The following is an 11,870-nucleotide window of genomic DNA, read 5'->3' on the forward strand; positions in this document are numbered from 1 at the left end:
AAATCCGAAGCACCATGGTTTCGTGACGAGAAAGACTAACAAAAACTAAATAATGACGATGATAATACTTTTAATGATGATATTTACCATTCATAACCTAAAATAAACTTTTTTATTCCAGATCGACCAGAACAAGCTGTCGTCGATCGAAGAGAACGCAGACATCCACGTGCTGACGGGATCGTTGAAGCTCTTCTTCAGAGAGCTGAAGGAGCCGCTTATACCCTGCAACATGTTCGACAGGGTGCTGGCAGCTTGCTGTGAGTAGGAGATTTAAAATTGTTTCAAGAGAATGGTTTATGACAACGACTTTCATACAATGCTTATCTTATTAGGAGTGTACACCGTCAGAACACTGATCTAAGTGATCAATGCATCTCTATATTCAAATATACTTTTTGATCACCAAAGTTTATCAGTAGGTAGTATGATTAAGAAACTTCGTGTCATCACTTCATCAGTTTACCTGTCTTCGGAATAAGCGTAATTTAGTATACTCAAACGACTGTGCCTTATTTAAATTAAATCTAGGTTATAGTTCAAAACTCCTACACATTGATTTTTCTGTAGATAAATTTTCCACTTCGGTGTCTCCAGAAATCTAACAGACTGTTAAGGTTAATTCAAGTTATGATGATTATTTATTTGTTACAGCAATAAAACCAAGAGAAGCGAAAATCAAAGAGTTCCGCGACATAGTGAACTCACTACCGCCGTGCAACCGCGACACACTGAAATATCTTCTGGAACATTTATTACGGTAACTATCGCTTTCATTCGTATATTCTTGCCTTTTATGTGTTCAACAAGCTCTGTTTTATTAAACAATGTATGGTTATCGTCTTCAATGTTTATTAATTTCTTACAGAAATCACTACTTTCTTTCTTATATCCCTCTTTCTTCAATAACATCTCAAAAATCTTTGTCCTTTCTAATGATGTGTATTTTCTATACCTACATGTTTAATCATGACTTTATTAGGCTTCTGTTTCAGTGTTTTATTAATCACATTGCTAAGCTAGGTATGTCCTAATCGTCAACTGTCTCTAGCGCAATAGATATCTTAATCTAATCTTTTTCAGAGTAACAAAGTACAGCGAACGCAACCGGATGCACACAGCCAACCTGGCCATCGTCTTCGGTCCCACGCTACTCTGGGCCCCGGCTGAGCAGGCCCACAATATCGCCATAGACTGCATTCAGCAGAACAATGTCGTCGACACACTTCTCACAGAGTTCAGCGAGATCTTCGTCGAGGAAGGCAAGGCTAGGAGAAAATCGTGACTCGGACTTTATAGGAAACGAGTCTAAAGCCCCTTTTGAATTTTAGATCGGTGACCCAAAGAGTATCTTTAGTGTTTCACAAGAGATGCCCTATTTTGCGTCATTTGCTGCAGGAGTGGGCAGGTCTTTTGGGTCAATCTCCAGATTTGTATCTGCGTCTAAACTTCGTTAAATCGTGCTAAACGTATTCATGGAGTTTGAAGTTGAGCGCAGTTATATAATTTGAAAACGAGCCTTTTAGGGATTCGTCATTCTGTCGGTATCTAAAATGAAAAAAAGTAAGGGCTTGATGATCAGTTTGAAAAAAAAAAAACTCTAGATACTTTTTCTGAAGAAGTAAATAGGCCCTCATAGAATGTAGGATTTTGAGAATCCTGCAAAATCTATGTGATGGACTGAGGTGGGCTATGACTTGTAAAAAGGTCAGCTTTAGGTCAACGTGCCAAATGTTGATGACCAAAGCTGATCAGTGGCGTTATGGCTAATTTATGATAATTTTACCTTTCAGTTTATCGATTATTTGCCGTCCAAAGTAGACTGCCAAAATTTTGTCAGAATATCAGTGATTGATTACATCGAGTGGTAAATACAATAACTTTTTATTGAAATTAGGTTGCATACATAGTTAGTACACATAGTGTACGTAGATTTGGTCATAAGTTAGTCATAACGTCAAAATTATTTATGAAATTTCTCTAGTTGATGTATCATAGTTTGGATTAACAATGTAACATATTTAATGCATGTAGAAAACTATGTAGTCTAAACATGTATATAGATGTGATATAACTATTTACTGAAAACTAGAATTTTGCCTTGATAAATAACTAAATGATTGATGATAAAATAGGCCTTGTTTAAAGTTCATTGAAATGATTAGAAAATTCAATTGATCTCCGCTTTTAAATTTTATTATTTGATATAACAGGGATAGCTATTAAAATCAAGGGGACATAACGTCACTACTTTTAAAAAAACTTGTATCTTCGTCTGTCAATGAAAAGAAAATTGTAGTAAGTATGTAAGGAATGCATATAGACTTACTGCGTTTTAACTTTGAAATCTCGTATCTCACGCTGCTCCGTGAGATACGAGATTTTTTCAAAGTAGTGACGATAAGCTTCTATCCTTTTTCAAGTAGACTGAAAAAAAGAAACGGAATTTTATAAGGCCTTGGATGCACTTTCAATAACAATACGTGTCACAGAAAGTATAGTTTTGGATACTATTATACGAAAGAACAAAAATATATTATACGGAATGTAATTTTATTAGTAGTTTCAAGTATTAAAATTACTAAATAAATATAAGATAATTCCACTAAAGTATCATGGCAGTGTTGTGATCAAGGAGTAATTTTGTTTCAAAGACTTGAAAAGATAATATATGGAACAATTTAATTTAACATAAAAGTCTATTTTTGGGTAATATGTAAATATCCCCCATTATTCTATTTAGAGCTAGTGGTAAATAAACATGTCTGGCGACAGGAAATTAGTCTAGGTACATTTTTCAGTTTCTGGCACGTCCAAAATTACAAAAAAAAAACATCCCACACATTTGACGTCAGTAGGTAACTACGGATTATTTTAGTCAATGAAAAAAATGTCGTCACATGCAAGCCAATAAATTCCAGGCTAATAAAGGGCCTTAACTACTTATGTATGAAACTGCTATCCATTATTTACTATGTGTATAACTTATTATAAAAATAAAGTATACAAATAATTAAAGTAATACTTTTCGACAGTACGTCACGTTTTAAACCACTAGCTCTTAGTGTATCTGTAGTCAAAGTCATAAATATACTTTTTTTCATCTAAATTTATAAAGATGAAAATATGTATACTATACAGAGTGTAACAAAAATGGTGGTGATCCGTTTTTAAGGGCGTACCTACTCAGTATCGTATTCTTATCAGGAAAAAGTAGAAGAAAATTTTTTTTTCGCTAAAAAAATTTTCACTTTTGTATGAGCCGGGCCGCGCGAATCGGTCGAATCTCCATACAAAGATAAAAAAAATTTTTGCGAAAAAAAATTTTTATCCTACTTTTTCCTGATGAGAATACGATACTGAATACGCCCTTAAACGGATCACCACCATTTTTTTTACACCCTGTTTATTATTTTTTTTTCATCTATATTAAAGATGAAAATATGAATAATATATATTTATGACTTAACTATACTAGTTGTAGGCTTGAAGCCAATCTGTATCGTGTGCCTTAAGCTGCATATGTAAATATTCAATAATTCATCTTGGATGAAAACTTATGTGATAACTGGAGTGTTGTTTATTCAATTTATTTGGGGAGGTTATGTTTTAACTCTCTTGTTAACCCTTCAGTTTGGGGAGAGAAAGTGTTAACTAGTCTAAGTCATTTAGAGTAAATAGTAATCCGTTTCAAATAATATTAAAAAAGTTAGTATACCAGTGGTACATTGACATTGATCAATATTTTAACGCAGTTTTTTTAATAATGGGCAGAAAATGTGTTACTTATTCATTCAGTAGATATGGGATCGCGTGGAATAAGGACCTTTTTTGACAATATTTCTTTCAATTACCAAAAAGTTTGTGCATTTGGATCAGATCTTTGATATTAATAAAGATTGGTACTTAGGCTGATTGCTACATGATAGCTAGATCCACCAGGGTTCCCAAAATGTCCCAGAAAGTTTGTGTGAAACTTTCCCTTTTTTGTTACCGAGAATATATAGAATAGAATCATACCACATCTCTACAATAATAATTACAGTTCAAAGTATTTGAAACGGAATATATTTCATATAAAATCACCTTCGAACATATTTCTGATGAAACTGTCACTATAAGGTTTTTTGTTTCATTTTAAATCATTTTTCTGATCCTTATTTACAATTCAAAATTAAAACCTACTTTTCAGTGTGTGTTTAAATGGTTTTTTTTAACTCTGATATTTTTTCCGATATCGCATTTTTTTTTAATTTTTAAGGATCAAAAGTTGTAAATAAGTGTCAATTCGTTAGTTATACAGTAATCTGTTCTTTTGTGGACTGAAACTGTCATGTATATGAGTAATATTATATATTTAAGTATATTTGTCGAGTGATTGTATATCTGAAATACTCAGAAATGTAACACCAATGTAGATCGAATATGAAGTTAAGCTAGGTACCAAAGTTTTATATTTTCGGCCGATAGGTAATATATGATTATATTGACTATGTTAGAAGCCAATGCTTGATAGAGAATGAAGTTACATAAAATAAATAAAATTCACCTATTTTATTTGTTTGGTTTTATTACAACTTAACCACATATTTAAATTTTGCAAAAAACCCCGACATAGTGGACCGATTTCCATCAAACATGACTAAGACCACTCCCGACAAATTCAGCTTTCAAACAAAAAAAACGAAATCTAAATCGGTTCATCCGCTCGGAAGCTACGATGCCACATACATACGGACACGTCAAACTTCCCCCCCACACCCCCCCCGTCGCACCCCGTCACCCCCCCCCCCCCCCGTCACCCCGTCGTTTTTGCGTCGGGGGTTAAAAATGGTTACCGCTACTGAAATGAGGGCATCATTTCATATCAAATACATACATAGGTATATATGTCGCAGGGAAATGGCCAAAACAGAGATTTCATCACTAAGGGATATGGTCAAATCACGCAGGATGTCAAAATGGCGAGTAGATTTTATCACTTCTCTAGAAAATTTCAGTCATTTGACTAAATCCCTGACTCCGTTTAGTGAAATCACAAAATCGACCAATAGACACGCCACGTTTTGTCATTTCACTAGATTTGTTAAGGGATTTGATAAAATCCCTGAACCAGTCAGTAACTTGACGAAATGAGCTTATAAAGTCAACTAGTTTTATCATTTTGCTATACATGTTCAGTGAAAAGAATGTTTTAATAAATATAAAAATAATTTAAAATGAAACATTTTTAGCTTTGTTTCTTCACTTGTTTTTTTTTTCTTATTTATAGAAAACCAAAAACTCTTAAAAAACGGATTAAATTTTATCATTTCCGTAAATTTGTTTAGGGAAACGTTAAAACTAGTTGACTTTTTGAGTTCGTTTCGTCAACTCACTGTCTCGGTTCAGAGATTTTATCAAATCCCTAAACAAATCTAGTGAAATGACAAAACGTGGCGTGTCTATTGGCCGATTTTGTGATCTCACTAAACAGAGTCAGGGATTTAGTCAAATGACTGAAATTTTCTAGAGAAATGATGAAATGGATTCGCCATTTTGACATCCTGCGTGATTTGATCTAATAAAATCTCTGTTTTGGCCATGTCCCTGCGACATATACATATAAACATACCTGTTTTCCCGAAAGGGGTAGGCAGAGCACATGAAACTGCTAAAGTTTCAGAGACACTCTTAGCAACTGCGAGAAAACTAATTGTGATATTTGGGATACTGTAGGGAGAAGTCGCTGTGGCTCATCGCTCAAAATTGAGCCCATATCCCACAGTCGACTTCTACAACACCCACAGGCGGGGGTAAATTTTTTAACCCGTCACTACACAATGGAATGGAACATGCTCCCCTCGTCTGTATTCCCGGCCGAATATAATCTGGGTGTATTCAAGTCAAGAGTGCATAGGCTGTTACTGAACCAGTGAGCTACAACCTCGGCCTTGTCGTCACTTTCCATCTGGTGCGACTAAGGCCAATCACTGGCCGGTTTATAATACAATAATAAAAAAAATGGGACGTATGTTTAAACAATATTCCACTAAAAGATAATTTTGCATGTTTCATTCCAATCAATAACAGAAGTTAAAATAATACTAACATCAAAGTACCGCCGGCAGTATTTGGTCTCTTAAATAATAAATAACCTGTACCTAAACAGTTTAAACTCGTGACCTTGAGGTATTAGATTACGTCAATCCGTTATTGGCTACGTGCACGACAATTACGCCCACTACCATGTGAACTTGAAGTGGAAAATGTCAAAAAATGACATGTAAACAAACATATATTTTAACGATTTTTCGTTAATTTTAAATAAATCGAATAACCAAGAGCTACTATTTCAAGTGTAATTTATGTAGATAAATTATAAAGACATGGATATAATAATAAAAATCAGTTTCCAAAGCATTACTCACGGTATAAACTTCCAACCCCAGACCACAGAAAGATGCAATAAATTGGTGCTGGCAGGGCATATAAGGAATCTTGAAGAACATAGGAGTAATGGTAGAAGTTCTACGAGCGAGTGATATGGTATTCGCTAAACCTCCGTCCCGTTAATGCCATATAAAACAAGTCTAAACATAAGTACCTAGTCATGTCCGCGGCCGCAGAAATATCCGACACGGGCCTATTCCCAGGCTAGGCCTGAATCTTTAAGCATAATCTTTTACGGTAGGAAAAATACTAAGAGCGTATTGAACAATATTAGGTAAACAAAGCTTAAAAATAATTTATTATAATGTTTTGTTTTGACATGTCACTTACGTTTTCTTTTCACGGTAGCTATCCATTTAGTTCTTTGATCCAATTTCCAGTGTGCTCTAAGAAACACATAGAACGTGCAACGACTATTTATGCCATTATTTGTACAATTAATAACGAAACAACATCGATGCCCCATATCAAACATTACACATTGTATTATATTTTATGAGTTTTGATAGATGACAACCACAATCAGTGTCGATTTTGACCACCGCAAGCACTGCGATCGCTTTGCTTACCCCCTCCATGCACTTCGCACGAAGCCAATTTGGAAAAGAGCATTTTTTTTTATTATTATAAATGGGCATATCTATAGGAACCTGTTATTTACCACTATTTACAGACTCTAAACAAATGCCCAGCCAAATAAATAAACGAATATATAATTTGCCTTGTGTGCTCCAGTCAATAATTAACGATTCTAATATAAATTCAACCACAAATTGAAATAGAAATGTATGGTATGGTAAGTAGATATAAGTACTGAACTACCTAGTGGATTAGCTCAATTTCTACATTTCAGCATAGATTAAACATAAGAAGATCAAACCATCCCATACATTAAAATGAGACCGCCTGAGAACGCGCATACACTACACCACACATAGATGGCGACACAAAAAATGTCTTGTAGCTTTCGATTATACTTGTAGATGGCAATAAATGTCGCTTTTGACATAGATTTATGACTCAAAAGTGACACTTAACGCCTATCTACAAATAATCGGTGACAACAAGGCATTTTTTGTGGCGTCATCTATGTGTGGTGTAGTGTGTCGTCGCATTTTAAATTTTAATGTATGGGATGGTATGATCTTCTTATTAATTTATGATTTCAGCCAGTTCTACACTCCGTGAAATCGTACAAGATATTTATTTATTTATTTATTTAAACCTTTGGGAAACAAACAGGCAAATACAACACATATAGTCAAATCACAATACACATACAAAAGCCACACAGTTTCCACTAATGTATAACACATGTATCTCTGTTGCTCAGAATTATTACTAATACATACTAAAGGTAAAATTTTAAATCTATCAGTTCTAAGTTACATGCAAATATGATATTTATGACGGAGTTGAGAGTGTTGAGACTGACCATCATCGTTCTCTTGCCCTTATCCCATTCGTTGGGGAGCGGAGCCGCATGTCTTTCTCTTCCATACCTTTATCACAGTATAATAAAGAGTACTATCGTACGTATCGTGCCTTTATTGACCATCAAAATCACCTCTTCCTACATTTGCTATCGTTTCATAACATCCTCACACAGTCCATCCAACTTTTCCTCAGTTTTCTTTTCTCGTTTATCCCTTCCACATTCACAGTTCAGCGACTTTCGTCACATACATCATACTCCTATTTTTTGAAAATTACCCACATAGGCCCTGGTCCCACCGCGAGCTAGTAAGCTATGAGGTATCGGCTATAAAAACGAACAAAAGATTAAGCACTTCCGTGCAAATAAAAGAGACACGGCGATATTTATAGCTCACCGCTGGGCGAGTAACTATAAACATCGCCGTGTCTCTTTTATTAGGGTTCCGCAGTCAACCAGGAACCCTTATAGTTTCGCCATGTCTGTCTGTCTGTCTGTCTGTCTGTCTGTCTGTCCGTCCGTCCGTCCGTCCGTCCGTCCGTCCGTCCGTCCGTCCGTCCGTCCGTCCGTCCGTCCGTCCGTCCGTCCGTCCGCGGATAATCCCAGTAACCGTTAGCACTAAAGCTACCAATATGATATTTAAAAATGAATAAGGGTTTACTAAGATTGTTTTTTGATAATATTAATATTTTCGAAAATAATCGCTCCTAAAGGAAAAAAGTGTCCCCCCCCCCTCTAACTTTTGAACCATATGTTTAAAAAATATGAAAAAAATCACAAAAGTAGAACTTTATAGAGACTTTCTAGGAAAATTGTTTTGAACTTGATAGGTTCAGTAGTTTTTGAGAAAAATACGGAAAACTGCGGAACCCTACACTGAGCGTCATCTTTTGTTCGTTTATAAAAACTAGGTAGTAACATTGAGCTATTACTACTACGTATAGAGAAGACATCGCCCATCACTGCCGTGTTCCGTTCAACTGCGGCCAGCCGGCCGCACGTCACTCAGTCGCTTACGAGTACTGAAGCGCGGCGGTCGTAATATGTTTTAAAACGAAACAGAATAAAAACTGGTTAAATAATTTAAATATGCCCTCATGTGTGATGCGATATTGCACTAACAATTCAAGCAATACGTCGAAGTGAAAAGGAGTAACTTTCTATAGGTAAGTCATTGTATAATCATTTTAAATTTTAATTTGAGCAAATTGTTTAGTGGACGCCATTTTGCGTCTCTTGTCAAAGACTAAAAATTGAGAGATGTGACGTTGTGTGCATTGTGTGGATACTTGGATAGTAAAAGGCGATGTGCGGAATATAATATAAAGCCTGACCAAAAATATATGACAATTCCGCAGCATGGCGCGTAGTCATATAAAGAACTTACTTAAGTTAATGGATGAAAAAAGGTAAAATATGATTTATTATTTATTTTCTAAGTAATTTCATTTACTTTTTTCATTATAGGTTTTGCACGTCTGGGCCTTAAAGACAGGGAGAAATGGATGAAACACGAGGCTAAAACTGATCAGACAATAAATTATTTTTCAAAGCGGCAAAAGATAACAAAACTTATATTATTTAAGGGTGATTAAATAAAAATCATATCTGTACATAACTATATGGCTGTTTTTTTTATGAAAGCTTTCCATGATCCCTTAAACCAGTTAATTTATGTACCTACAGTCGCCATTAATAAACAATAGTATAGGACGTCCATACACAGATTGACTGAGTCCCACTGTGAGCTCGATCAAGAAGGCTTGTGTTTTGGGGACTTAGACGATACATAATTATGATTTACTACTTAATACTTATTGCATAGAAAACATCCATGACTCAGGAACAAATATCTGTGTTCATCACATAAATAAATGCCCTTACCAGGATTCGAACCCAGGACCGCGGCCACAGTGCTCAAAAATATCTCAACATGCCCTCTAACGCCATGACAATAGAGGCCAGCTCAGATGTTTGAGCACCCTGGTCGCCTCGATATATCTGATGGTACAACTGTACATACCTCAGGGGATATAAGCCTCAGAATGAGAGGGTTTTTTGAATCGTTATTTAAAATTGTCTATTTTTTTGCATAAACAAAAAATAAACAGACAATTTTAATACAAATTAATATTGCATTTAACTTGCACGTTCCCATACGTATTTAATTAAATAGGCAGAATATAAACAAAAGTGACGCCTCTGCGGAGTTGACATCGTATGACTATTTAGCCGCCCTCCCCCCGCCCCGCACTGCCGCGCTTGCTACCCAGATTTTGTTTGCGCCGTCTGTTCTATGTACGTAGTACATTATACTTCAATGGGTAGTAAACTATGAGCTATCGGTTATAAAGCCGATAGCTCATAGTTTACTAGCTCGCGGTAGGACCAGTGCCTTATGGGTTCTTGTAGTACCTATTGGAATATAATATCATTTTATCGCAGATACTCACATTATATGGCCTAGTGTGCCCATAGGAAATCAAGCCACGCTAGGTAATACTGATGTAATCAATTACCGGTGTATACAATACCATTATAGTTCCAGGGCGCGGCCGCCGTTCAGCTTGCTGTTATGGAGAAACATTATACCTAGTATACCTACAAGTCCTACAACATACTCGTACAGATGTAGCGAAATGTTTTTTCATCATACTCGTACTCGCCCACTAAAAGTGCTATAGCACGTGGTCAAAAGCGGGAGTTACAGAAAAATCGTTCTCCCATGAGAGTTATGAATATTTCTAGTACCTACCGTACTTAACTTTTTTTTTATTATTATAAATTACTTACTCTTGGCCACAGACTAGCCAAAGGCAAAGACGTGGCCTACGTTGGAGTGAGCTCGCCCAGAAGATGCCTGTTCACCCTTGATTTGAAGGTTGCCGGGTTAATATGAGCTCGGAAATATAGCCGCCGGCAAGGAATTCCACTCCTTGGCAGTGCGCATAAGAAAAGAACAAGCAAAGCGCTTCGTGCGGATTCTTATTCTTATATACTTTCTTTATATCTGTTTACATATCGCGAGTGAGATGAAAAACATTGCAACTCGGGGCATAAAAATGTTCAAACTCGAGTCTTTAAATCGCTCAGGCAAGCCGTAGCGATTTAACTTGCTCCAATTTGCAATACTTATTAAAATTCCAATTGATAATACTAATTCTAAGTTGTCTCCTAATAGGATCAAAAGAGCCCGTGATTCTTGAGTAGATAATTACTATGAACATTTTCAAAAAGAAATAAAATTGTAATCGAAAACGACATTAAAATTGGCCCACTTACGATTAGGTATCTGCGTTTTCTTTTTCTGAAAAAGGGCAAAAAAAACTTCACCATGCCAGTACTAAGAAACATTGTTTATTTCACAGAACATATAAAATTGTCGTCAGCTATTTTTTAAACTTTCGCAGTCTTTTTTCATCAAATATATATTTTATTTGCAATTATTAGGCTTAGGACTTTTTATGGCATACCGTGGTTCTAAAATCCGTGGAGTCGCCATATGAAAAATTTTCAAAGTCAAAGTCAAAGTCCAACGGTATGATGTCACATTAAACATAAATATTTATACATACTGTCACATCGTCACTGAGTTCATTTTAATCGAACGTAGTTAATTTTATCTTAATAGTATTTTTTTGGTATTATTATATAGGATTATGATAAAATTGATAACATTTACCAATAAATAACATTATTAGTTAAAATGAACTACGTTCGATTAAAATGAACTAGGTAACGTTGTGACAGTATGTATAAATATTTATATTTAATATGACATCATACTGTTGGACTTTGACTTTGACTTCGAATATTTTTCATATGTCGACTCCACGGATTTTAGAACCACGGTATGCCATAAAAAGTCCTAAGCCTAGCAATTATACAAAAAACAATAGGAATGTATTTATTTTACATTATTAAAAAGAAGATTATTATAATCTTAGAAAATGCACTTATATAGAGAATAAAATCAATCGTTTTCCACATAATAGGGTTTATG

The 11,870-nt window shown here is 35.3% G+C and overlaps 1 protein-coding gene across 4 annotated transcripts in view; it reads left to right on the forward strand.

The window, feature by feature from the left end:
- The window catches only part of LOC125236825, a 238,628-nt gene extending 236,145 nt beyond the window's left edge, over positions 1 to 2,483 (forward strand). For all 4 annotated transcript variants that reach the window (XM_048143755.1, XM_048143757.1, XM_048143756.1 and 1 more), the window contains 3 exons: positions 122 to 260; positions 655 to 760; positions 1,084 to 2,483. In XM_048143755.1, coding sequence (XP_047999712.1) covers positions 122 to 260; positions 655 to 760; positions 1,084 to 1,285 — 447 coding nt within the window. In that variant the 3' untranslated portion in view covers positions 1,286 to 2,483. The remainder of the gene's footprint in view (positions 1 to 121; positions 261 to 654; positions 761 to 1,083) is intronic.
- The last annotated feature ends 9,387 nt before the right edge of the window (positions 2,484 to 11,870 follow it).

Source organism: Leguminivora glycinivorella, chromosome 19 (assembly GCF_023078275.1).
Source record: "Leguminivora glycinivorella isolate SPB_JAAS2020 chromosome 19, LegGlyc_1.1, whole genome shotgun sequence".
NCBI classification, from domain to species: Eukaryota; Metazoa; Arthropoda; class Insecta; order Lepidoptera; family Tortricidae; genus Leguminivora; species Leguminivora glycinivorella.